This window comes from Falco cherrug, chromosome 4 (genome assembly GCF_023634085.1).
Source record: "Falco cherrug isolate bFalChe1 chromosome 4, bFalChe1.pri, whole genome shotgun sequence".
NCBI classification, from domain to species: Eukaryota; Metazoa; Chordata; class Aves; order Falconiformes; family Falconidae; genus Falco; species Falco cherrug.
The window spans coordinates 16,367,367-16,394,916 of NC_073700.1; the positions used below are offsets into that span (position 1 = coordinate 16,367,367).

A 27,550-nucleotide genomic window follows, 5' to 3' on the forward strand; every position below is an offset into this window, starting at 1 on the left:
ATGAATACTTCCATTTATTCCAACTGGAAAAAACATATTTTTTTTTAAATATACTTAAGTGTCATTTCTTTTTTGTTTTTCTTTTTAAAGGAATAATAATTATCACATTGTCCTTTACAAACAACAAAAAAATTCCTAGCAATAGTCTGTGGTATGGAGACATCCATCTTCAAGATTTTTCTGCATCTGCTGCTTTGAGTAGGCAATGGGGCATCCCTGCGCGCACACCAGGGTGCCGGCACCGTCCCTGCAGCGGGACCCTCGTCCCCAGGGTGCAGGGCAGGGGCTGGCTTGGCGGAGGCGCAGGGGCACCCTGAGATGCTGGCAGCGCGTGGGGCGATGCAGCTGGTTTAGCCTCTCCGCCCTCCTGCGGCTCAAAGCCCAGCTTTGCCTTAACACCCTTAGGCGCTAACCCGCATCTTCGGGTGCCAAGAGCCCCTTTTGCAAACCTGCTCCTTGCTGGGAAGCACTGGGACAACCCGGCATTGGCTTGCAATCCTGCGGGGCATCCGCCTTGGCTGCTGGGATGCGCTGCGATGGCTGGACCCCAATGGTTTGAAGCATACAGAGAACAAACTCACATCCACCATAACACAACACAGCTGAGCCCTATTTATAGAACACTTGTGCCACGGCGAGGCTGCTGTGGGGCTGTCCTAGCTCTGCGGGCAGGGGCTGAGCCCCCCTGGGGGACCAGCCGCCCCAGCCACAAACAGCCTCAGAGGGGTGAGGGGGTCTCGCCAGGGCAGGATCAGGCCCACGGGAGCAGTTTGCAGTTGTTTTCTTACGTGTTAGGCAGTAGGCAATATTGAGACTTCCACTTGGTAATGAACAGCAGTTAACATAACCCAGGAGACTAGAGCACCATAAGACAAGTCTATATTCAAAACAACGTCATGCTGACATCACACAATTGCACCATTTACACTTTTATTTACTCCAAATAATAGTTCAATGTTTAGTAACTTCAGCGTTCTCTACAGAGGTGTAAAATTCCTTCTCCGGCTTTGGTCATTTACAATGTTGCAGACATTTGGTAGTTCTGTTGTTTCCTATTTAATAATAATAATTAAAAAAAAAGTCCCTTTTGCAGCTGTCGGGATTCCTGTATCTGACTGATGGAGCGTACCTGCAAATCACAGGCATGAGCAGACTTCAAAACGCCACCAAGGCCTCTTCAAGATTTCATGAATCAGAAAATGTTCTCTTTATTTACCAGGATCAAAACAAACAAAAAAAAACAGAAAAAAAGGGTTAAAAAAAAAACCCAACAAAAAACCCCTCAAAACAAATGACAATTCAAACTCTCACTGATATACTGAAGAAATCTGATAATGAAATGGAAAGGGTGGTCAAAAGTATGTTTGGTTAGCTCTGGCTGAAAACAATTCCGAATGCACATGTATTTTCCCAGTGACTTCTAAGATATAGAAATTCCTCTGATATTACAAAATACAAAAATATTTTCTCCAAACTCGCATTTACATTGCATTTACAACAATCGTGGAAATAACTTAGGCTCCCATACTGTCCGAGAGACAAATTACCTACTGACATGGCTAATGGAAAACAAAAATGTGTTGGAAAGCAAAAGCTATCAGCAAACTGATGATGAGAGTTGACAGTGGTAACCAAAACGTACGGACAAACAGAACTCAAAAGGGTGGCAGTATCTGGGAGAAAGAGGAAAAACTACTGGGTAAATATTACAGGCTAAAGTGAACTTTTTTTTTTTTTTTCCTCCAAAGAAAGATGTGCAAAATATATTCACCGTGCCCAGGATTATGACTATTTATAGAAGCCAGTCTACAACCTCCTTACAAATCCCTACTCTTTAGGTCTTTTTTGTTACAATAAAAGCACTTACATGATCTAAAACAGTGCAAGTTTGTGAGTTAATTTACATTCTCCCAAGGTGCCTAGCAAGGATGCCATTAGGATATGATACAGTTTTTGCTCTTCTGTCTTTTCCGGCTGTGCAACTGTCCCCTGCCACCCAGCGTGGAAGACTTGGGCACGCTGTATGAGCCGTATTTGTGCAGGAGCTCCTCGCTGGTCACGTACCGGAGGCGGGTGGGTTGGGGAATTGGCTCCCCGAGGAAATAGCCCTCGTTGTCGGACTCCGAAGAGGATGAGCAGGTCGAGCACCAGTCGTATTCAGCGAAGTAGGGCCCCCACCTCTCGCCCAAGTGGTTCTGCAAGGCGAGATCCGACACCGTCCGGGGACAGTGGCCATAGACGTCCCTGCGGGGACCCTGCTCCACTGTCTCTCTGCAGCTCCTCTGGTGCATGAACTGGTCGTAGTCTTCCCTGGCTCGCAGCAAGGGTCTCTCCTTCAGCCGGCAGCACTGCTCACTGGCCAGGTGCAGGGCGTTATCCGACCGGGAACGGCGAGACCGCCGGGGCCGGTGCGGGCGGTAATGCCGGTCATCATCCCGCAGGTTAGTTCGCCGGCGTGTGCGCTCGCTCATGGGGGTGTGCCTCGAGCCCTCCTGCGCCCCCAGCTTGCCCCCGGGCACCCCGCTACCGTAGTCGAAGCTCTGGTGCATCTGCCCGTGCGACGGCCGCTCTCGGTACCCAAGGGGGCTGGCGAGGCCGTGCAGGTTCGGCTCCATGTCCTGGTACTGCTGCGCCGACAGCAGGCTGCGGACGGACTCGGCGCTGCGAAATTGCATGGAGGAGTTCAGGGTCCCCATGTTGCTCATCTTCTCCGAGACGTTCATGCCTGAGTCTTTGCTCAGGTCAGGCATCGAGAACCTGGAGAGATGCTCCTGGCGCTTGGCTCCACCATCTGCTGAGAGGCCTTTGCAGGGAAAGGGCAAAGGAAGGGAAAAAAAAAAAGAGAGTTAAGGAGGAGAATTTTTTTGTCAGCCGAGATGCAGGGAGAAGGCTGGGTTTGGCCCATGACTTGCTTTAAAAAATAACTTGGTGGTTTAGATGCTGTCCTGAAGAACCCTTTCAAGAGGATGATTTTTTTTTTCTTTAAAGAGCAGGCAGTTCCTCCTTTGGGGAAATCACACCAATTTAAGGTGTTTTGAGTTGGACTCCAAGTTGCTTTTCACAACTTCCTTCCCCATATGTCTACACTGAGTGTAACTTGATAGGAATAACTAGTGATGCCAGTGAGAAATTATGCGTCAGAGGTAACCTGAGGCCTCCTGCATGCTGAGATAACTAGGGTGCCATGATCCGGCACCCACACCTTGTGCAACAACAAAATGTTTGGAAAGACTGAACAATGTCAGGGGCAGCTGAAAATGGGGCCACTGACTAATTCAGGCTCGTCACCATGCTGCACTCCACAGGTCCCCCGAATGTCACCCACGGTGGGGACTGAAGGCGCAGCCATGGCCATGTGCAGGCAGTCGGGTTTCCCAGGAGGCAAGGAAACACCTGAGGGTCTGCTGGAGCTCCCTGTAAGAGCTGTCCTGCTGCAGGAGAGTCAGGCTATCCCTGGTGAGCTGCACGTGGGCAGGAGCCAGGAACAGCAGCTCCAGCTTGATGGGCTGCCCTGCTTGGGAAGGTGGCCCACTGGGTCTCTCCCACGTGCCAGCCAGACCTGAGCTCCTGCAAGCTGCTTTCCTCCAGCCCACAGCTCCCGCAAGGTGCTTTCCTCCAGCCTAGAAAGCCTTCACCTGGCAGCAGAGAAGGGGGGTTTCTGCTCAACACCTGCCCATCAACAAGAAACTCAATGCACTGCACATTGCCCTAGCCCTTGGCCTGTTTTATGGGTGTTTCCTGACTATTTTCTGACTATCTCCATGTTGGCTTGACAACTGGCAGCAGTCAGCGCTTGCATTGCAAGCTCAGGACAACATGTTTCGCAAGCTATTTCAAAGGAAATCCATTTCATCCCAAATCAAATGCAGAGTGTTTGCTTTGGCGCCCTTCTCCCCATCCCTCTCCGACAACCTCCCCATGCAGACCAAACGTGGAGAGCTGTGCACCATCAGCAGGATTTTCAACATGACGCACAGCCCTTATGCAATCGCTGAGAATTTATGACTTTGTAAATTAATTAAAAAAACCAACAACCCAACCCACAATTCAAGAATAAACTTCTTTTTGCCTTAACAAAAGCTGCTTACATTTCATCAAGAGCTCAGCTCCTTCGGCATTAACTGCTGCCTGCCAAACCTGAACAAGAACAAGGGCTGCTGTCACTAACCCTGCTCACGAGCTGCTTCAGGGTTTCTTTGGACTCAGCCTTAATAAGATCAACAGATCCTGCAAAGATGGGCAAGGTTTTCCAAATCTTCCACTCAGTGGCACCGGGGAGAGCTTTAGCACTTGAGCGCAAGCCGCCGCTGGGTCTCACATGGTTTGGCTTTGCTCCCCAAGTCCCAGCTGCTGCAGCCATTTCTCTCAGCTCTTTTGCTTTTCTGCTGTTAATGGGGATGTTTCTGGAGTTTATGATTACAGAGGAAGGTAAAGCAAAGGAGATCCCTGAACGCCGCAGGAAAAGGGAGAGGCTGGGTTAAAAAAAAAAAAAAAAAAAAAAAAGGAAAAGCCATGCTTTGTTTTGAAAAGCACACACTTTTCAAGCCAGCTTCATGCCTTTTTTTTCCTAAGCCACACTGATCTAGAAGCGAGCTAACCCAACCCTGCCCACTGCTCTTTGGAAACAGTCCTGCACAGGCTCCCTGTCCCCCCTGGGGACCTGCCTGCCCGTGCTCCCTGCTCCCGTTATGGGAACAGGCAATTCCCAGCACGTGCCTCCTCCCCGCTGGAGCTGTGATCGCGGCCTTTGATCCCAGCGATGCCGTTTGGCACATCAGGCACTGCTCCCCATATCCCTCCTGTGCCACCATGGAGGAGCCCAGCAGCTCCCCCGGGAGGGAAAAGCAACTTGGTAACATGCACAAAAACCTCCCGAAAAGCCAGAATAACAGCGGGATTGCCCGTGGAGCTGATCCGAACGTGAATCACAGCCGCTGACAGCCGAATGTGGCCTTAATCAGATCTGTCAGACAATAGCTGATGCCAAGGAAAATGAGCCCTCGGTGACATTTATGCAACCCTTCATTAAGAGAACTGGCGCAGCTCTGCAATAAGAACGAGCAGCGGCAGCGCTGTGAGGGGAATATAGCTCCAAACACTGCAGGATGCTTCTGCGGCATCAGCAGATTGATTTTGGCAGCATCATTGGAGAGGGGCCGACCTCATCCCGCCTCACAGGGGTAAGGGGTGAGCCAGTGCTTCGCCCCCCCCTGCATAGCCAGCCGCATCGAGTGGTACCCATAGCTCTCGGCTCCCCCACCATGGCCACCTCTCTCCTCCAGTCCTGCATCCAGCCAGAATAAAACCAAGCATCTCGGGAGAGGTTCCAGAGACACGGAAAGAGCAAACCCCTATTCTCAAATTAAGACACACGTGCATCCTCCACATCACCGGCAGGAGTGCTGCATGCAGCTGCGGTGGCCGAGCGGGACGATGCGCGGTGAAACCTCTGTTTCTTTTTGCCAGGAGTAAAGCCAGCCATGATAAATGGGGCTCCCAGCTCCGGGAAAGGCAGAACCAGCGCTTCACAGGTTTACTTTATGCAGGATGGGGGGTTCCAGCCCCCTGCGCAGGCCTCCAGCAGACGCTGTGACTGCTTTTGTCTTTTCCCCTTCAAAGTGCTGGTCAGCCCAGGGGGCAGCAATTTCAGTGCAATACACGTACGGCTCATGCTCGGAGTGCAAGGTTTAATCAGTGATTATTAGGTCCAGGGGATGTTTCTGGCTGTTCATCCAGGCGGCCTGATTATAATTAAGCACACACATTTTAAGATCTTGAATTGCTGGGGAAATGTTGATTGTAAAAGGAATCCAGCACACTGCACGTACACACACCAGCATCGCCAGGGCACTTGGGGTGTGATGGAGCTCATGTTCGAGAGGCTGCAGCAAAGCCATCTCCAGACCCAACGGCTTCATTTCTGCATACGACACAATGGGAAACGTTCCTTGCTGAGGGCCAAATGCACCTTCCCAGGCCGATTTGGCAGGCTGCACGTGCACAAGCTTTTCTTTGGGAGCCACACCAGGGAACGACGCAGCAAGCAGGGTGGCCAGGGGCCAGGAAAGCTTTGTTTTCTCTGCTCACGGTGGCAGTGAACAATTTCTTCTGCTCCCTGAGGAGCAAAGCTGAGCTTTTATAGCATCACTGAAGACAACTGAGAGTTCCACATGACTCTGACAGTGCCCAGAGCAGTTACCAGGTCAACAATGCAACTTCTAACCCATGTGAACACAAAGGTGCCTCCAGGCTTAACTTTACATTTACACCAACGCAAGGTGTGAAGCATCGTGAGCAGAGGTCAGGCTCAGATTAGGCTTTCGAAGCTCCCTAAATGCTCCTGTCCCTCTCCACAGAGCCACAAAACCCCAGCAAGGCATAGCGGGAGCGAGCCAGGAGTGCTTCACTGACTTCAGCGAGTTGGAAGGACAGCAATAACCATTTATCTAAAATATTTCATCTAGAACATACAACCTAGGAGTAAAGTTTGAAAGAACAGAGGTTGTTTAGTCTAGAGAAGAGAAGGCTGAAGGGGATATAATAACAGCCTTCAAATGTGGAAAAAAATGCTTGCAAAGAGGGGAATGCATTATTCTCTAGGTCTGCTGACCTCTTACAAAGACAATTTCAGCTTGGAGAAGAGGAAAACTCTTCCTGTGCAACCCCAGCAGAAGACAGTTGGGGCAGGCTCCGGCACCAGAGCATCTCCTGGGCCCCAGAAAGTGGCAGATGCCCGGGCACACGCAGGGATGCTCTGGGTCTCCGGTCCCATGCTACCCTGGGTGGCGCAACCGTGGCACCGACCCTCCTCTCCTGCAGTCACTCCTCATTTCAGAGCTGCACCAGCGCATTGAGGCCCAATCTTCTTAAATTACCAGTATTTATTTACAGCCACTGCAGCTCCCTCTTAATGAAGTGTTTCATCTGGGAACACAGCTAATAACCCGCGCAAGCCCTAACCTGGAAGAAAGAGCACGCGAGGGGAAACCCCACCACGCAGCAGTGGTATTTTTCTAACAAGGAAACCTCAGAATCTGTTTCCCGAGGCCGTCCAGGGGCGCAGTAGCCCTGCCTCTGGCCCACAGCATGGGACAGTTGTTACCACATCCCTGAGCCCTTTCCAGGGGTGCAAACCCAGGTGTGACGTGCCGACCCCACCAGACTTCCCTTCTGCAAAACGATGCGCTCAGACCCTGAGCCCATCCATCAGCACCTGCCCTAGAGGCTCTTGCACTGGAAGAGGAGAGATGGCACCTGCTGCCACCAGCGTGGTGCACGGGCCGGTGGCTGTCCCACGGCCAGATTGCAGCCAGCACCATAGCACACGTGGACACGGCAGGTTACTTTGCTGCCGTTCTCCACTGCGTGGGGCTGCCAGGCTCAATATTTCACCCTGGAGCCTTGGAAACACACGCTTTTCAGATGAGCACAAGTGAAAGCTGTAGCTTGGCTGCGGGCATTCGATACAGAACTCCAGCTGGCTACGGCGCCAGGAACACAAAGCAGGTTTTTGATTAACATTAAAGTTTGTTAAGAACATGCTGTACCACCCCCTCTGAAGTCCTTCCCCACCCCTATTATGAACCATGTTTATCCCATAAACATTGCCAAGGGAAATAACAACAGAATAAGCAAAGCAACGGCACAAAGATATTCCTCGTGAGCATCACCTCTACAACCTTGCCACAACAAAGCACTCGGAGGTGCTTAAATCTCACCGTGTGCTTTGCTAAACCGGGGCTGCAAGTTGCATTAATTATGAATTATTAAACGATTCGGCAAACGACAGCAAAGGGCCCACAGAGAGCACGTACACTGGGTGCAAGGCTGGGAACGAAGTCCCCAGTGAGGGGCAGCAGCTCCCAGCCCCCATTAAATTAAACTCCCCACGAAGCTGGGCTAACACGGCAGCTAACATCCCACTGCAGAGACAGCATCGCCTGCTCCACCCTGGCTGGGGAATGCAAAAACGCTCTGGTTTAGGATATTGCAGACAAACAGGGCTATGCTGATGTTTGCTTCTTGCCTTTACATTTATCATAGTGTACACATACACCTGTGCATCGCAGCCCTCGCCACCTGAGCCCCATATGGGTGCCTGCCTGCACCAAAACCCCGCGCCCAGCCCCGACAGGCTGTTGAAATGCAGCTATACAGGTGCAGGAGGGGACGGTACCGCATCTCTTGTGTCCAGCCCCCCATGCCAGAGCCTTCTCTCTCTCATAGCACCAAGCAGGCACATCCTCACCTCCCCTGAAACAGGGTTTATTTCAAGTTCAACCCTGAGAACTAAAAAGGAACTTCAGGAGAAACAGCCTGCCCAGGGCTTTGTTTATAGCTCAGCTTCGTCTCACTTCTGAGCGACCTCAGGGTGTGCAGAAATAAAGCAGAACCCTTCTATAAGTGGAAACCATGGAAAGTAAACAATTTGGGGGAAAGCGGAGTGCTCACTGTCCTGACAGCCTCCCATGGTGTGTCCCCCCAGGCCATCCCACGGGTGTCACAGCCCGTTTCCCATGCGATCAGTCCCTCCATCCTGATCTGATCACTCAAGGAAGCCCCTACACACGGGTGCTGCCTGAGAAAGGGGTTGGATTTTCACCGAGAAGCACCCCTGTAACCCCTGTGTCGGCGCCTCCAGCGCCTGCGCTCTCCCAGGGTGGCCGGCACGCTGGGTTGGGGGCGAGATGCTATTGCTTCCCCCAACAACATCTCCTTCCAGAAATCCATTTCGGCTCTGCCTCTGGTTTGGTTGTTACCCCACGGCTTTGGCACGCCCATGCATGAGACCGAAGGGGTGGAAGTCTGCACGTGGCTGGCCCCCACGGTAAGCCCACCAAACCTCCCATGGCTGAGCAGCAAAAGGTGGGTGAGGGGGAGAAAAAACACTCCTGGCAGTTTTACAGTGTTTTGGCATTGGCCCCTTGGGATGGAAAACCTCTGTCTTCGCATGCTGGGTTTCAAAATGACCCAGCTTGGACTGGGAAATGTTACATCTGTGATTCAAAATTGGAAAAATCTCCCCAGGGATCCCATCTTCTGACTTGGAGTAGTTTTATGCTGCCCGTGTCTGTGGGAAAGAGGCTGGTAGGAGCGCACGGGAGAGGTGGGAGCCTCCTTTTTCTTAGAAAAAGTCAGGAATGGCCAATGTGTTATTTTCTGACTTGCAAAACTCAGCTGAAGCGCCCGGGGCAGCTGCCCTCTCCAGCCCAGGGGGCCGAGGAACACCTGTGGGATGCAGTGCCACTGGGGACATGGGTATGGGCACCAGCCCCCAGCCCCCTCGCCCCCTCACTGCTATCCCTGCGGCTGTTCCGGAGCTGCTCCCAGGCCCTCAGTGCAGAAGAGACTGGGCCATTGAATGCTTCTCCAGAAAATATAGCCCTGCCCCTCAGAAAAAGGGCTTTTCCTTCTCCCCCTGGCTGCACGCCACCTTTCAGCTCCTCCTCAGGCAGAGGAAGAAGAGGGAACTAGAGGCAGATGATGCCATCAGGTCACTCTGCAACTCAGACGTGCAGGGATCAGTGCTGACTGACCCATGTGCATATCCATACGTTTTTTCTCTCTGCTTTCTGGGTATATCACAGTTGTCTAGTCCTGGAAAAACAAGCTGTTGGGGGCCTTCGGACAGGAGAAACGTGTGCCATACATGTGACAGCCCATTCCACCCTGTAATGGCACCAGCTTAACTTCTTGTTTTCCTGGGTTTATGCCTGCGACAGACAAGGCTGCTACCTTCACCCAAGCTCAGTTTCTGAAGGAATACTTGAAATCTATTTCTCCTTTTGCATACAAGAGCATCACCGTTCAACACGCCTCCTACCTCCAAAGCACGTCAGCTCTCTGCAAGCTGCACACAAAGACACTGTTCCCAGAGAATAATGTTTAGCCCGCAGGTACTTTCTTAAGTGGGCTATTTGACCAGCTGGCATTTTGTGGAAATGACTGCTTGGAATCAGCAGAGATCAGCTCTTGATTTCTAATTCAGCTGCTAGGCACGTACAGTGCCTGCAAATTTTAGAGGGCAACACAAGCACAGGCAGAACAAGGCAGAGCACAAGCACTGGGAGCAGGCTGTGATGGACCAAGTATCTTCTGGGAAGTGATTAACCTCTGGTAGGATCAGGCTCCTCCTCATGAGAAAAGCTTTCTGGACAAACTCCATCTTAGTCTGGTCCTGATTGCTTAATGAAGGGTGCTACGGGGTAAACATTGCTACAGCATTCACTGTTTTGTATTGTTCCTAGTGCCATAAAAAAAAAAAAAGGCAAAAGCAGCCAAAGGAAAGAAAAAAGGAAAGATAATACAAAATCAGCAAAAATGAGCTCTCCCTTGGAAAATGTGCTGGAAAATGTGTTTTGCTCTCTGCCTCTCCATCTAACAGCCACGTTGGGCAGGAGAAGGACCCACTCTCCAAGAAGCTGTAGTGGATTGGAGTCTGTTGTAGCCTTCAGTTGATGGCAGACAGATGAATTCCGACAGAAATGTGGGAAAAAAGGAGAGATGCCCTGTAGCATCAGGGAACTCTGCCCTTTGCCAGTGGACGTGTTTAAATCACATCAGCACTTGTGGCAACTACACAAGCACAAACCGGAGGACAGCAGAGACCCTCCCGTCTAATCTGAACCCTGAAACAGAGCGGGAGGGTCACAGCTACCTCTGCAATTCAAGTGTGCTGGTGCACTGCGAGCCATGGTGAGACAGCAGAGCACAGCCGAGCATTTTAAGGGCAAGTGCCCAGCATTAACAGTGTCCCATCTCTTTACTAACTTGCAAGGAACTGTCTTTGAAGAGATCAAGTAGAGCCTGGCTGGTAAGGTGAAAACCTGGGGTCTTGCAGGAGACTGGGAGTCACCATAGATCTTGTCCCACCCAGTGGGTGACCCCTGACCCAGCACTGAACGCATTACAGATATCCTAGGGACAATCTCTCCTTACAGGAGGCAGCCCTCTGGCCAGAGGACAGGGACTACCGCTGCACACCCCGTGAGTTACCTGCTTCCACCAGCGTCTCCAGCTAATTAGTAGTTAGATTCTAATAGAAACATCACAGCAAAATCTGCTGCCAGGGAGGGACCAGCTTTTAACATGTGCTCTGCAGGGCAGGGACTGTTTGCCCTTCAGCTCCCTATAAAAAAAAGGAACGTTTTCAGCAAAGCCATAAAATGTTAGATGGATGCGGTGTTAATTATTTCACTTTATAAGGTGGAGCAACTGTGCAGCATCGGTAGCTCAAAGGGACCTTGTATGTGGATGACTGGAAGCCTCTTGCAAAGCAGAGCCTGGGGCATGCGGGGTGGAGGGCACAGGGTGAGCCGGACCCCTGGGCTGCGTTGTGGGGGACTTCATGGCAGTGCTTGCTGGGCAGCTTGCTCGGCCCCGGCAGGGAGTGTGGGGACAGAAAAAGCCAGGCAGTGAGCTGCTGTGTCCTGACACCTCCTGCCCAAAAACCTGCTCTGCCATAGACCTCAGCCAGGTCACCAAATCTCCCTGTCCTCAAAACATTGCCTATTAAATGGGATGATAATTGTGACCTCCATAATTGCACAGGGTCCTGGGGGACCCGCCTGTTACTGCTGCAGTGCCTCCCAGCTCAAGATGAGCCAGGTCCCAGAGCAAAGAAAATTATTAGAATCTTACACATTAATAAAAATGTTATCACCTTATTCTGCAGAGAAACTGCTTAAATTCATTGCAAGCCCCATCATGCTGAGCATCTGCTCCAGAAAGCAGGAAAGAAGCGAGTCCCTAAGGCAGGCACTACAAGTAAGGGAATTCATATTTTGGCTGCATATGTAGGATGGATGCCTGTGGAAAGTCTCCCTCCCAGCGTTTTAAAAATGGGCTTCTAAAACGAAAGATAGAATGATTTTCACTCTAATACGAAGGCCTTGCCATGTTTCCCGTCCCTTGACCTGTATCCCTGATAACTTGTTACACTTCAGCTCCAAAGCATGCAACAGCTCCTCTAATACTCAGACATTGCTCATCTGAACTCTGTGTTGCTCAAGACTCTCTGTACTGATGGGGTTTACACAATATGAGTTTTCAGGCACATGAGTGGCTTTGGAAATGTGGAGCTTTACTTAGGGAAATTTTGTTTTGGAGAGCAATTCCCAACTCCCTCGCCATTTCCCATCTATTTTTCCTCTGTGTATACACGAGGCTGTTTGAGCAGAACCCTCTCCAGCTCATTAGCTTCTCCTCTCCCCCCTTGCTTTGCCACTGGCCAGTTAGGGAGATCCTGGCTGAACACAGAGATCATTTCACATTTTGGCACGGGGCTGGCAGCTTCCCTAAACAAACACACTGAAACCCAGGAGCAAGGCGAGGAGGCACGGGTGTAGCAGAGCAAACCTGTCCATCCAGGTGGGGCAGAGCACCGAGATCGGGCTCAGGGGTGCTCAGATCTGCGGGGTCCGGCGATGCTCGCTGGCGCATCCCCACCACCTGGTACCAGCATCCCGTGGGGGGCCCTCGGAGCAGGGTACCACACACTCCCCAGGCTGCTCGCTGCATTGCCACTGACAGCAAGACAGACGTTTTGCAGGAGATGGGTGCAGGACCTGCCCAAATCCAAGCAATGCTTGGCTGGAACAGAGAAAAGCTGGGGGAGAGGCAAAGAAAAATCAAGGCAGTGTCTCTGGCAAGCAAACCAGGCTCAGTGTTTTCCTTTCCAAGAAGTTTTCTGCCGAGGGGCTCGGAAGAAAGTGATAGCTGTGCCAGACGAGCGCAGCTGTCCAATAAAGCAAACTACAGCAGGAGGGGGTGCACAGGGGACTGAGCCCCCCCAGTGCTGAGCTGCGGACCACAGCCCTGCTGCAGACATGTCCGTGCATGCACACCCATCCCTGCAGCCGCAGAATGAAACCCAAATATGTTCGGGGTGAGAAGACTGAGAAATACTACCCTGGGATGTGTTCATGAGAAATGGGCTCAGCCTGACGGGACAAGCATCTTGCCTGGCTTTTCCCTGCAGTTTCTACCAGGGGATTGAGGAAGAGGGGAAACAGAGCCGTGTGTAAATGGGGAGGAATTGCTTTTAACTAGTCACATGCTCAAGGACTGCATGACATGCAAACGGGGTTAACTGGGCCTATTTCAAAGCATTTAAAAATATTTTTAGCCTGCAAGAGCAGCTGACAGCAGTCCTTCAAGCACTGAAGGCTGGAATCGGCCTCTGTGTTAGCAGCTGGCCTTGATTTTTCTCCCCTCTTCACAAAAGGGAGGATTAAAGAGTCTGAAAACATTTGTTTTGAGCTATAAAGAAAGGCCAGTCATCTATAAAGCCCTGCATTTAGTAAACAAGCAAGCAAAGCGAGAGGGGGCTGCTGGGCACACTGCAGCCAGGCAGGCAAGCCCAGGGTACCGCACGGCCGTCCCCAAGCTGCCCGTCACTCCCGTAATGGGAAGACACCCATCATGGCACTGACCCACACAAGGGACCCCATCGGATGGAGGAGGTCCTGGGGTGGTGGCAAGGTGACAGGAGCGGAGGTGACGTACCTGTTGCGTTGGAGAGCGCGAGGGACTCCATGGAGCCACGGGGAGTCTGCTCGGTGGGTGTCAGGTCCTCTGTGAACTTGAGGGCATTGATGGGGTGCCGGGTGCGGCACTGCGGTGTCGGCATCCCACCTTCCTCTTCCTCTTCGTACTTGGGGACTTTGAGACTTCCTCTGGTCTCAGGGAAGCTCTGGTTGGACATGTCACTGTAGCTTTCCTGTGAGCGAAGTCTCCCTGAGTAATAGTCCTCTCTGCAGTCCTGGATGAAGCTGCCACCATGGCTCTTCATCGCCAGCGAGGAGCTCCTCTTTGGGTTGCTGAAATGTTTCGCCCATAAATCCGGCTGCGAGCTCGGGACCTGGCTGGGGTTATAGGAGGTCCTTATGTTGCACTGGCTGAGAAGCTGCAGAGGGCTTTGGGACTGACTTTGCTCCATTTTGCTCCCGTAGTGATAGAGCTCGTCCCGGCTCCTCCACAGGTGGTCCCTGTTGAGGCTCGGCGTCTGGCTGGCCAGGCTCAGCAAATCCATCTGCAGGGACAGCGGGTCCACGTCAGTGGAGAGGCGGTTGGAGGTGACCTGCAACTGGTTGCATGGGCTGCGTGCCCCCTCCTCGCCCTTCCCCTTGTTCTTGCCGATCTTGGCACTGCGGCGGGACTCCTTGGCTCGTGCGCTCTGGAAAGCAGAGTCGGAGGAGTCGGAGCCGTTGGGGTCGTCGCCAACGCTGCAAGCCCTGGAGCAGAAGATCTGCCCCTGCTTGGGCAGGAAGGGCCGTCCCAGCAGAGACTTCTTGCACTGCGCGCAGCAGAAGCAGGTCTCAGTGGCGTGCCAGTGCTGGCCGTCATACGTCATCTGGCCCTGGTCAATACCTTGAGGGGGAAGATGCACAGTGTCACACTCAGCCTGCCTACATCACTTCACACTGCACTTAACGCACGCAGCCCCTACGAGCGACACGCACCCAGGCTTGCTCTTGAAAGCCCTTCAGCAGGGCTGCTCCAGTGTGTGAAGTTAAGCCCATTTCTAATTCCTTGCAGGCTGCAGGTCTTTGCTCGGGAGTTACTCAATGCTGGGAAAGGCAGCAGGACTGAGCCTCAAGCTATTTTGTATTAAATGGGGATATTTCCGATCATAAAGCAAAGGAATGCAAGAAGTTCTCCATAAAGTCCTTGAAGTCAAAGCAATAATATGCTGCCTATTTAAAAAAAAACAAAAAAGCCTCCAGCTGAACCATAATGAGGAATTTGTGCTGCCTTGGTTAAGTATGTAACAGAGAAGATGACAGCCCTGTCCCTCACTGCTACTGCGGCCCCATCCTAACTTTATTTTGGCTGCTGGGGCCCCTTTCCAAAAGGAAGCGGAAAGAGCCGGCCCCAGGGATCTGAGTGCACACCCTTGCCTTGCAGCCAGCCACATTTGGGGTAGCCCCCGCCAGCCCACCCCGGGCTAAATAAAGGAGTTGATGGAGATACTCTGTCCCCTGCCAGCAAAACCCTGGGGAGCACACGCCTGCTGCATGCACAGCACTCTTGGTCAGAGCCGTAAGCAAAGCTCCTGAGGTTTCAATTATAACATTTATTCACTTGTTTAAGCTGTTGTTCATGGCAAAAGCCCCCGTTACCTGAGAAACTGCTGTGCACAGCGTGGGCTGGCCGGCACGGCGGGGTGCTGCACCGCACGTGTGCACAGCGCGTGCTTGCACACCCGCCGCAGCGTGCTGCTGGGGGGGCCGAATGCTGCCGGGTAATTTGCAAATGAACAGTACGTTAACAGTCCGTTTTATTCCAAGCTAAATTTGGTTTAGCGTAATTGTTTTTTCTTCCTCTGTTATAATGAGCGGAATGCTTTTATACAGGCTGGAGCGCTAGGCTTGTGGACAAAGGAGAGACAAGACGATGGGTGGGATTTTATCAGCTCCTCTTCCATCCCAATGAAGCCATGTCACAGAGCAAGGAGCACAGTCTCCTTACTCCATCCTCGGCTACCCAACCCAAGCCTTACAAGTCTTAAGCACAGGCTCACCTTTGATTTACGTGGCTCTTAAGCACAACACTCGGTGACTACTATAAGCAACTTGCAGCAAAATGGCTGCAGTCCCTCCTTTGCTAGAAATGTGCAGATATGCACCAAAACAGGCATTTTGCCCCAAAAACCTGACAGTCAGCAGGCTCCAGCCAGGCGGACGGAGGGGAGGACAGCAGATGGGGGAAGCATGAGAGAAGAGCGTGTGCGAGAAGCATTAACAGCTGCTTCTTCACCGCTCTGCAGCTGAGCTTTTGGGAAGGATGTGCTGCAGGTCACAGCAAACATGTCCTCCAAGTGCTTCACTGAAGCCCTGAGTTTTCCTCCCCCCGGGCCATCTGGCCACTGCACAAGAGCAAAACGGTTGGGTTTTTTCCTCTCCCTGCAGCCCATGAAACACTGGAACACGTGAGCTCACCTCCATGGACAAAGGAAGGGCTGCCCGCGGGCCCGCGAGCAAATGCTCAGTCAAGTGGCAAACGGACCAGGGCGAGCAGTGAGGCGGCTTCCCAGCCCACCCCGCTTCCCAACCCCGAGCACTGGGGGCACAGCTAGCCCCCAGAACAAAGTATATTTTATATTGTTGTTCTAGGAACAGTTCTCGACTGATGCATTATTTCTTTTTTGTCCGAGAACATCTATCTGTGCGTTGATTAAAAAAGGCAAACAGAAACAATAATGATGCCTAAAGAACAAGCATCTTTCCTGTCAGTAGCCCATTAACTCACGCCATCCTTTGGCACGCTTGGCTGGGAAAAATCTGAGAGTCGAAGAGCCAGCCTGCTTACAGAAAAATGAGATTTAGAGGGGAAAAAAATGTGCATTATATTAGGACAGAGAAAGCTTTCACTAGTTGCAACAGCTCCAGAGGTTGCTTTCTGACAGTCCTTCCTTCTCTGACCCCAAAAAGGGATAAGCAGTGGGTTACCCAAACAAATTACTGTGCTAGCTCCTTGGTGGCGATGCAAGAGGGGCACGAGTCTCTTTGGATGCCCCAGGGCTGGAGCAGACCCCAGCCGCAGGCAGTCCTGCTCACAGCCCAGGTTGTTGTCAAAGGCTTAATGCAAGAGCCCTCGTTGCCAGAAATGACCTTGCAAGCAGAGGTTTGCCCCGCTCGCACCCAGCCCCGCGCTCGCCCCAGGGCTGGGGGACGGTGGCACGTACCGATGTGCTGGGCGCAGGTGTCGCAGTACTCGGCGTAGAGGGACTCAAAGCAGCTGCAGCAGTACGGCCTGCCATCCTTCATGATGTACCTCTGCCCTCCCAGCACCGTCTCGCATTCAAAGCAGCAGAAGTGCTTCATGTGCCAGTGCCGCCCTTCGGCCTCGGTGCATTCGTCGGCAAAAATGATCTGGGTGGGGGAGACAAACACGGAGCAGAGTCGGTCAGAAAGGGGATCTGGGATGTGGGCACCAACCTTTGTTCTCCTGCCCGTGCATGACAGCTCTGACCTTTTGTTCATGCCACCTCCAAATTTTACAGCTACTTCCCCTCCCTGTTCTGCACAGGGAAACTCCCTTGGCTCGGCTTAGCTCAGGGGCACCCATCTAGCTCAGGGGCACCCATCGCTTCTCAGGGAAACCCATTAAAATGCAAATACCTCAGGACCGTGTCAGTGCACGGACTACAAAGCGTTAAGGCAGAGCTCGCAGTAACGTGCTCCTAAGCACATCCATCAGCAGGAGGGGTCGATCAGGGTAATAAACACCCTTATATACAGCCTATTGATCCGGCGGACTATTGAAGAACACTTACTAAAACACATTTATCTGTCTCTGAAACAGGGACCTGAGTAAAAAGGGTGAGCAGAAACACAAGTGGCAGCACTCTGGAGGGGAGAGAAACGGAGCTAACTAGCTCCTCACCATCACCTCTACCCCAGCCTGTGTGCTTATAAAAATGATTGCAGTCGTTAGACTAGTGAGGAAACTGAGGCACAGAGCGCTGCTAAGGGTGGGCTGGTGAAGCGGCCATCTCAAATGTTTTCAGCACATGCTTTCTTGCTTCCCATCCCCACCCCTGTGCTTCCCATCCCCACCCCATCTCCACTCCCAAAGCCAAGCCAGAGGAGCAAGCAGTGCCCAGCTCTTCTCCCTGGCTCTCTGCCCTGGCACAGGTCACACCAAAAGCTTTCCCTCTGCAGTTCCTCTTACCCCTGAGTTACCCTTTCTCAAAATTAGCGACGGATATTCCAGGGGAAGAAATGCATGTTAAAGATGGAGCTGAATGAAAGACTTACATGAGAATTTGCAGGGATAAAAAGTACATGAAAAAAAAATTACCCAGCCTACGCCACAAGGAAATAAGGCCAGTTGAATAGTTAGGAGTTGTTTTTTTACTGGTAACGTTACAAATCTAATTGGATACATACGTCAATGTTCCTTATATTTGAAGTGCATATAGCCTTGGATATTTACTATTACACGCTTGCATAGATGGGACATGGTATTTTATAGTACATATGGTTTTCCACACTATGGTTTTCATAACTTTAAAAGCCAGAACAATTTCCTTCACCAGCCTTTTAAACAGAGATTGACACTTGAGAAACGCTCTGAGGCGACTCTGTAGTTTTCTGTATTCGTTTTGTATTCCATTTGTTCAGCTTCCTATAGCCTGTTAATCGCCTCTCTCAGAGCCTATTTCAGCTCAGCGTGTACCCAGACACTACCGCCTTGTAGGAAATACAGCAGCCATCCACCAGAGGCTTCTTCTGGGGGAAGAGAGGGGAAGGGAGGACCACCACACACAGCTGGACTAAAATCACACAGCACGGGGGCTGCGCTGTTGCTGCAAACACTCATGGATGTTTCAGCTCCCTCAGCTCCTTGCGTGTAGCTGCAAATTGGTCTCAGAACAGTCCCAGGCAGGCTGCAACTAAAAATCCCCGAGACGCTCACCTGAAACCTCAGGCAAAGCTTGCATGAACCCTTGGCAAACCTCAACCATCGTATTTCATGTGCATGACCCACGTAGAGGCCAGGGTGGATGGAGGGGAAATACCATCTAGCTGGCAAAAGGGACCCTCTCAACCCACCCCCACGGGCAGCATCCGTGGCAGAAGCTGGGGCGAGCTGGCTCTTACCTCGTCGCACGCTGCGCAGCGGGGCTTGAGGCACTCGGCGTGGTGCCTGCCACAGTAGATCTTCCCGTCTTGGTAGAAGTAGATCAGGTCGACCAGCAGCTCGTTGCAGACGCTGCAGATGAAGCAGGGAGGGTGCCAGCAGACGCCGTGCCCCGCTCGCGAGGCGAAGACGGCCATGTCCCCCCCGTTGATCTGGCCACCACACTGTCGGAAAAGCGGGTGTTTAGCGGGGGGGACGGACAAGCCCGCTGCCACCCATCGCCAACCAGCTGCTTTCACAACTGTGGCAGAAGAAGGTGCTAATTCACAGCTCCTTTCTGGTCTCTCTTATCTCTTTTCATCTCCATTTTGTGGCCAGGATATCAACAGCTTCCCCCCCTGCACAAGGCCAGGAGATGAAGTGGCTGCTCCGCATCAAATACTGCGGGGTACTCTTGGCAGGCACCCCAACAGACCCCAGCGCTTGTAGCTGGCAGGGGGCATGGGGTGGGCGCTGCTCCCGCGAGCTTCACTTAACTTTGGTGATTCAAAAGCCTCCTGGCTTGTGCCAGTCTGTCAGCTGCTACCCACCTGCTCGCAGATGGCTCCCGTCATGGTTACAGGGAATGGCCGGACATTGCCTCTCCCTAAATTTTCCCTCTTCCTTTGGTTGCTGAAGAGTTTGAGCTCCCTCTTCTCCTCTTCATCCAACGAATTGCAATAGCGAACCTAAAAAACACAAGTGATGCTCAATGTTACGGGTGTCACTGGCTCCCCGGCCAGCATGTCACACTGCCCCACGAGCTCTGCTGAAGCTCCGCGTGGGGGTTACGCAGACAAACCCTGCCCTTGGCTGGGGGAGGCTGGAGAAACACAGGGCTTTGGTCATCCCGGGGTCCAGTCAACATTTCAAGCGGTAGAGATGAGAAGAAAGGGCAAGGAGGAAGATGGCTCTTTGGGTGCTCGGTTTTTAGGAAAATCTTAAAAGTTGGGTCCTCAGACTCCCGCCCAGACCAGCAGCCAGACTGACACTTTTCCTGCTTTCTTTACCAGCCCCCTTAAGGCAGAGGTCTTACAGCAGCTTCAAAATATTTTATTGGCATTTCAAGAGCACAGCCCCTTTTCCCTGTGCAAATGATGGAGCTATCTGGGAACTACTCTTCCAGCACTGGGTCAAGTTTGTATGTTGCAAAACCTCTGCATAGAAGGTAATAAGGAAATAAGTAAAATAAAAGGATACAAACAATGAATGATGCAATTTCCCCGAAGCTTGTAAAACTGAGGTTTTCCTGGCTATTTTCATCCCGCAGGCTTAGCTCTTGGCTTGTTGCATCTCAATGGAGAATACAACTGAAGAGCCAAGGTGGCCACGTGTAGCACCAGTGCCCAGCCCAGCCTCCGTTACTTTGGAGCGTAGGCTCACGGAGCCGAGCAGGATTATTCACGTGAGTGACCAACACAACTTGAATTTTCAAAGGAGCAAAACTAAGCACAAGGGGAAACCGGATGCAAAAACTGCCAATTTGCAGAAAATACACGCAGTCTCGTGCCTCCAGCTTACAGCAGCACGTAGCAGCGTTCACGTGTATTTACTCTGACGCTGCTCGGCTGTCAGAGGCTGTGGGTTCTCAGCAGCTGCCAGGGAAGGCAGTCGGGCGGGTTGGGGCCCGAGGGTGTACGGGAAGAAGCCCCTACCCGGTGCCTGGAGCTCCCCCGGCGCTGGCAGCGCCGCGCTGTGCCCATGGCACCCAGCCACGCGCAGGAAAACTCGTTAAAATCTGACCTAGATCAAACAAGTTACCTGCACGTATTTTCCAGAGCGGCTTCTTCAGAAAGCAACATGAAAATAACTTTTTTTGTTTACACAGGGAAATTTTGTGGGCTACCAGAAGCCAATGTTCTCACTGGTGAGAACAGGATGTCAAAGACCGGACCCTTTTTGCTACTCACATCGTTCTTGGGAGACTTAAGAAGGTTTATTTGCTCTGACTGGTCTTGACTCAACCTCCACCTTGCCAGGCTCTCCCAGCTCGCACGGCTCAGACGAGTGAAACCCCTCCCCAGCACACGCGTTCCCACTCCCAAAGTGAGTTGGAAGCAGCACTTGGGAAAAGGTTTTTGCTCATATCTGGCTCGAGCTGATCTCAACAGCATTTCACACTACAATTAACGCAGCTTTGGCCTCCGAGGGCTGAGAAAAGGCTTTTATTTCCGAGACTTAAGAAAGATGTTTTGGGAAAAAAATTAACTTTAGAAACAAGCAACTCCCTCCCCACCTCCAATGCCATTGAAGCAGGGAGCAAATACAGCACTTAAATGGCAACATGACCAAACTCCAAGTAAATCCGCCCAAAAAGCAGAAAGGGCTGCAAAGGGGCCAGCCACGCTTCCCACCAGCAACCCCGGGAGGCACGTCCCCTCCCCACCCGCAGCCCTGGTGGCATGTCCGAGGGTGCTTTTTGGATACTGACCTCATTGTCGTGCGGTGGCAGCTGGTGCAAAAGCTGCTTTATGCGAGATTTTTCTCCTGGGCTGTTGACATAGGGGACCTTGTCCTCAGGCAGGCAGCTGTAGTACTGGTGCACCTACGGAGCAAGAGAGGCAACTGCAGTGGGGCTCCCCGGCTGAGCCCGTGCCTGGCCAGTAGCCACCCCCCGAGCCAGCGGGCACCAGGTTTTCCCCACGATTTGGAGCAGGGAAATGCAGCTAGGCGCTGCTTTGGGTTTATTGCCTTTCCTCCACCGAGAAAGAGGGCTGGCAGCCCCGGCAAGGCAGTGGAGCTCATTACCGTTTGCTCGGTCAGCCTCCATAGCGTTAGCATGTTTCGCCGGCTGCAGGGATGTGTCGGCACCTGCCTCGGCAGGGGAGGTTAAAAAGGCTGCGCCCCGGCAGCCTCCGTGTTGCCGGCTATCGCAGCCTCCACCTCCATCAAACCCCTCCGGGCTTTTTTCTGCAGCAATTTGTGGAAATAAACAGCAGATAAAATCTGTTGGAAGGCTTGGTTTTTCTCTTTCGTCTCAGAGCGTATAATTAAAATTGGCTATTAAAAAGGCAGCATGGTGGGGCATGGCATGCCCGGCGCTGGAGGAGCCCGGTGGCAGCCCAGAGAGGAAGCACACCCTGAACCCCAGTGTCTCTCCTCCGACTGCCACACCTGGAACGTGTGCTCAAGGGCCGGGCCAGGCACCAGGATGCGAGTCACTGGCCAGGGATCAGCTCCGAAATGGCCACGGTGACTTGAGCCGCTTGGGAAGAAACAGGAGAAGGTACAGGTAAGGGAAAGCTCGGCCGGGATCGGGAGTCTCCGCAGCCCCGGATGCCTCCGGATGCTCGGGCAGAAGTAGAGGGCTGGATGGCTTCCTTAAATCCACACTTGGCTAGAGAGATGCAAACTGTTTTCCTGATGTATACAGCTTTCCCCCTTCACTGCGGTGGGATTAACCCCCTGAGATGCCCCCTTGGCTCTCAGACGCTGCAGCAATTGATTTCAGAGCGGCTGCACCGCCTGCAGCTTTTGCAGGGCTTTCCCCAAATGACGTTCACTTTGCAGTGGCTTCTGATCAGCTTTGTCCCTCGCTGTATGCTTTGGGCTCTGGCCTAGAAAGCGCCACCTGGGCTGGCACTCCCCAGAGGAACCTTGTCTGCCCGCACAACCCCACAGCATCTGCGGGATGACAAGCTACCGTCGGTCACCACAAGGGACAGGGACACAGAGGCAGGTCACACAGGGCTGGCTGGCAGGGGAGCTCACCCATGGGCTCGCAGCCTGCTGGGGGTGGCTCATGCAGGGAGGCACCATCAACAGGAAGAAATATTTTTTTTATTCCAGAATAAATACCCAAACCTTGCGTTATTCAGGAATAATTACTCTGCATTCAGCTCACTCCCTGCTCTCATTCAGAACTACCTGCAAGCAGAGCTGCTCCAACGCTTGCAATCGCATTTCTCAGTTTACAGTTCCTCCTCAGACCAACCCTAACATCCACCTTTCCCTGTCACCAAGTTTTGCAGAAAGGGAGATTTTTAGCAGATTTCTGCCCGTAACTCTGCAGTGCTGACGACAGGGAACTGCCCATGTCATGAAGCTAAGGAACACGCATAGGCCACTGCGAAACCCTAAATTTGTTTTGCTACGGCATAGCAGAAACAGACCCACCAGCTATGGAAACTGTCAAAGAAAGAAAGGCTGCTAAGCATTTTATGTTAAAAGGAAAACAAACTATGTACATTAGAACACTTACTTTGCATTTATAGAGCATCCTTCATCCAGGGACATCAAAGCACATTAAAAACACTTAAATTCTTTTGACGCGCTACACGAGGTAGCAAATCAACGTACTAGAAAGCACTATGTGCAGCACAATGACGTTAAACGAGCTCCCTGTCTTCATGCAGCTAGTCTGTAGCAGTGCTCGCAGCCGAAAATCTCGCGGCGATGCCCCTGTTGCCATACCTTTTACCGGGCTGCCAGAATACTTCCCGGCCGGCACAGGCGCCTGCTGACTTCTCTTGCCAAATTCCCCACGTGCAGACAGGCTGCTCGCTTTCCCCTGGGCTCAGGTTGGTTAGCTTGTGTTTTCCTTTCTTGCAATGAAGTTTTTTTGCCCACTGAGTCCTTGAAGTTGGCATAGACCAGAAATTACTTTTTTTTTTTTTCTGAAGAGATGCCAAATTCCATCAGGCTGCTCTGGCTCCTCAAGCACTGAGCTGTAAGACGCTCACCCTGGGCGAAAAGCAGGGATGCGAGTTCTTCCTTCAGCAACCTGGGTGCTGCCTTGCCGGAGCCCGGTGAGGCAAGACATACGTGCTCAGCTCCACTCCTGCTTCCGCTGGGAAGTTTTCCATTTAGTCTCAGCAGGTCCGCAGGAACCAGCTCCCATCACACCAGCAGCATAGCTCGGCAGGGATGGGCAATTTGGTTTCAAAAGCAAAACAAAATAAACGTAACAGGCTCCAACCTGCGATTTGTTGCTTGAAATAACCTGAAAGGGTTTGCTTTGGATCCACATCAGCCATGGCGAGCTGCCACAGGGGTGCTCACGATGAGGATGGAGCAGGGCAGCTGTCAGTCCTTGCCCAGAGCCTGCGGGACATCTCATGAGGAGAAAACCCTTTCCTTATGCCTGCCGATGGCTTCCTCCAGTGTTGCCTTTACATCTACCATCCCTCCTGGGGACACACCTGAACCGGGGGGATGATCAGATCCTTTTAACCGGGACACCACTCCTATCCAAAGAGGTCCAGCCAGAGTGCAGACGAGGAGCAGAAGGACACCCCTTCCCTGGGCTGATGTTAACCCAGGCCTGTGCAAATACATGCTCTCATCCATCACCCGCTCCCCATGGGATGCACCCAGCCCCCTGGACAGGAGAGCCAAGCCCGGGAGGGATGGGGTCCCAGGCCGCCAGTGTTCCCTGCCTCTGTGCTCACGTGGCTGCTGACAGCATCTCTGACCCTGCCAGTAAGTGGCTGGCTGTTGGGCTGGCACTGCCCGGTTGTGATGCTCAAGAATAAGGAAAAATAAAGAAGGAAAGGGGGGATTCTCAGATCAGTCTGGCTTTTCAGGGAAAAGGTCTGTAGAAAATGCTAACATGTCAAAAACCGAAAACTGCTCAGTCTGCACTTCACTTTTGTACAAAAGGTCGCTGTTTTCCATTAAAATAACTCTTCTTCTGTCCAGCTCCAGTTTGGAGCACGCACAAGCCTTTGTAGCTAGTGAGCCTTGCAGGGCCATTGTGGCCAAAGGGCCTGATCCAGACCCCCCAGGCACCAGCATATGGCTCCTCACCGATCCTACAGGCTCTGCAACATGAGCTGCACCTAGATAAGGAAAACAGTGTGGGGCAACGACCCAGGATGGATAACATTTCCCCTTTAAAGCATACGGTATCTTCAACTGTTTTATTATTAAATACTTCTGCCATACAAGACAGCATGTCCACATCCTGCTATTTCCCCTTGCAACAGATCTGCTCTGCCCACAATTATCCTAACAAGCATCATTAACACACAGCAGCCACTTGTGGGGCCAGGCTAGGCTTCATCCTCGGTTTCCCCGCCTGCCCCTATTTGCTCCGGCCTCTACTCACATCTGGATGTGAGAAACCCTAGAGGAATCTGGAACACATCAGGCTGAGTTAAAATAAGGCTCCAGACAATGTCACGAGGCCCTGGCTGCGATGGGGAAGGCGGGCTGGCCGTGGGTGCCGCGGCACGCTGGCCGGCTGGGCAAGCCCCATCCTGCCCTGGGGAAGGTCTCCCAGGTGCTCGGACAGGCTCTGCGCTGGGAGAACCCGGCACAGCAGATATCCATCTTCCCAGGGTGTTATTCTCACCTTCAAAAGGAAAACATCCAAACGCCAAGTTTTGCTAACAAAAAACGGTAGACATTTTGGAAATTAACAGCTGCTTAGAGCTAAAAGGGGGTGTGTGTGTGCAAGGGGGGGGTGGGTGGGGAAGATAGAAATTAAAAAAGAAAGAAACCAGGAGAAAGGAAAGAACGTAATGTAAAAGGAGGGTAGGAAAATGCCTTTAAAGTGGAGCCAACTTTATTCAAAGGCACTGAGGAAAGTAATTACATTAGTTTACAAATGCCTTTGTGTTCTGCAGTCTTCCTAGGTTTGGGGTGTGTTTCTAGTTTAACTTTGACAGTTTACAAACCTACCCTGGCCCTGCTAAATAAAGGCAGGACTGCACCTTCTCCTGGCAGTCCCACGGGTGACCAAAGGCAAAAAAACCCATCTGAGCATATTTGCAAGCAGTCTTAAACCCTCTCCTAGAAGAAAAAGTTTGCAAACAACCTGTGAATTTAAGCCATTGATGAAGGATCTCTTTGATCAATGAATTAAACGAGGTGGAGGGGAAACACCACCTTTCTCTACAAAGTAATTGCTGTTGGGAAGTAGCACTCGGTTGTACTCGCCCAAGTACAACACCCCTACTAAAAGCACCCACCAAACCGGGCTGTTTGGGATGACTGTACTGCTGGGATGGACTGCAAAGAGTTCGCGGTGTCCTGGCGTGGCTCACCTGATGGGTGCCGACTTGCTTGGCCATGACAGCTCTGGCACATCCAGCTGGGCAATCCCACCTGGCTTTCATGAAACCAAACAGCAAAACCAGCTGCAAGGCTTTTGCATAGAGCCCTGTGAGGGCAGCATGTGCTGCTCTGTGTGCAGCAGAGCGCCCAAACACAGATGTCCCCAAAAAGGGGACCTTGGTGGGTCAGCCACTGCTCAGGTACGCACAGTAAATCATCACATGTAGCGGAGTCGGTTCCAAATCCAGGCACGCTAGCATTCTCCAGTGTCCCCCAGTGCCCAGGACAGCGTCATTTCCCCTGGGACCATGCCAGGGGTCCCACAGCCCTGGCAGCCCACACCACACCACCTGGGGATGTACCACAGCGGCACAGGTACACAAGGATGTGCAGGGTAGTGTCTGCCGATGCGTGTGCGTGTGTGCCCACTGATGGTCCTGTCCCCTGGCTCGCTGTGTGCCAGCCCCCCTGAGCTTTGGCTGCAGCAGGAGGAAGGCGGCCAGTCGCCCTGACAAGCCCGTGCTGGCCTGGGCAAGCAGGGCTGGTCCCACGGCTTGCCTGCTCCTCCCCAGTGCTGGCTTTTTAATGGCACGTCAGGCATTCAGTGATCTTCTGCACTTAGAATTGACAGAGAAACAAATCTGGTGTCTTTGGTATTTCTCTCATTCCTGTTGGCCTTCGTTGGAAAGTCAAAGGGGAAAAAAATCCCAATGAGCCACACGCAAATAACCCTCTCAACACCCTGCAAAATGTTGCAAGTGCTTGTACACAGAGGCTCACACACAAGCTCCACAGATGATAGCACGTGTGAAACTGGAAAATGGGTTCAGTGTGCTTTGGCCTGAGTCTGGCACATCCTCCTTTTCTGTGGCCATTAGGATACAAAGCACTTATTTATTTCTTGAAGCAAAACAATCCTTGCAGCATGGCCAGATGCTCCGAAACAGAGAGGAGAGGGAACCGCTGGCTGGATCCACTGAGCGCTGGGATGCAGCCAGGCACGCACCCTGGGAGGGAGTTGGGGTCCCCCCCCGACCCCGAGACTCTGCAGCCCTGGCTAGGAGAAGACCGTTATCACCCCCAGACCCATGAATGCGCCTGCATGCCGGCCCACGGCGGTGGGAGGCAGATGCAATCCCTGGCGCCGGGCGGTCCGGCGCCCCGCAATGCTGGGTTTGCTCTCGGAAACCCGCTCCCAAGTCGCAGGGACAAAGGCAGGGAACAAAGGAAAAATCATCTTCCTAAATGCTATTTGTTCTGGCACACTCTGCAGCTCTCTGTGTGCTGCTCTCCCACGGCTAACAGCAGCCGAGGCGTTTGAGTGTCGCTGCTCACCAGTTGAGAACGACATCCATCCCTGCCAAGCCTTTGGAGCCGTTCTTGGTCTGTAAGAGATCTCGCGGAAACATTGCTTCCTGCTGGCATCAAAGGAGAACATTTGAATGAAGGCTGTACATCCACAAGTTTCAGATTTGTGAAAGCGCATGCCACGATTCTTCTTTTTTAAGCAGAAATCAAATTTGGTATTAAAAGGAGCCAGAAACGGTGCTTTCAAAAGCAGCTGAGAGTGGTCTTTGTGTTGCAAGGTACTGACTAGCAAAGCTGCTCTTGCACCACTCGGAGTCCTCTGGAGCACCAGCAATTATAATAATCTGCTGCATTGATCGTAGCTGATAATTCCCCTGGGCATGCCACTTAAAATGCTCCTGTATTTATAAGGCACAGGGTAGCACACTAGAGTAACACCGCAACAAGGAGAGCTGTAATTGTTTGCTGGAATAAAGCTCCAGGACAAGTTTATATTGTGTAGTCCAGGGTTCTTCTGCTTTCTTTTGCACTCCCTGCCCTTCCCTGCCTCTCCCCTCCGCTGACCACCACCCACTTCAAATTTAAGAACGGAGCAAACCATGTCAGGTGAGTGGGT

The 27,550-nt window shown here is 52.2% G+C and overlaps 1 protein-coding gene across 2 annotated transcripts in view; it reads right to left on the bottom strand.

Moving 5' to 3' along the window:
• Positions 1–1,680: 1,680 nt before the first annotated feature.
• Positions 1,681–27,550, bottom strand: part of PRICKLE2 (prickle planar cell polarity protein 2) — a 109,069-nt gene continuing 83,199 nt past the window's right edge. For both annotated transcript variants that reach the window (XM_055709715.1, XM_005432559.3), the window contains 6 exons: positions 21,059–21,172; positions 19,179–19,316; positions 18,609–18,812; positions 16,688–16,874; positions 13,507–14,370; positions 1,681–2,803 (listed from right to left, as the gene is read on the bottom strand). In XM_055709715.1, coding sequence (XP_055565690.1) covers positions 1,935–2,803; positions 13,507–14,370; positions 16,688–16,874; positions 18,609–18,812; positions 19,179–19,316; positions 21,059–21,172 — 2,376 coding nt within the window. In that variant the 3' untranslated portion in view covers positions 1,681–1,934. The remainder of the gene's footprint in view (positions 2,804–13,506; positions 14,371–16,687; positions 16,875–18,608; positions 18,813–19,178; positions 19,317–21,058; positions 21,173–27,550) is intronic.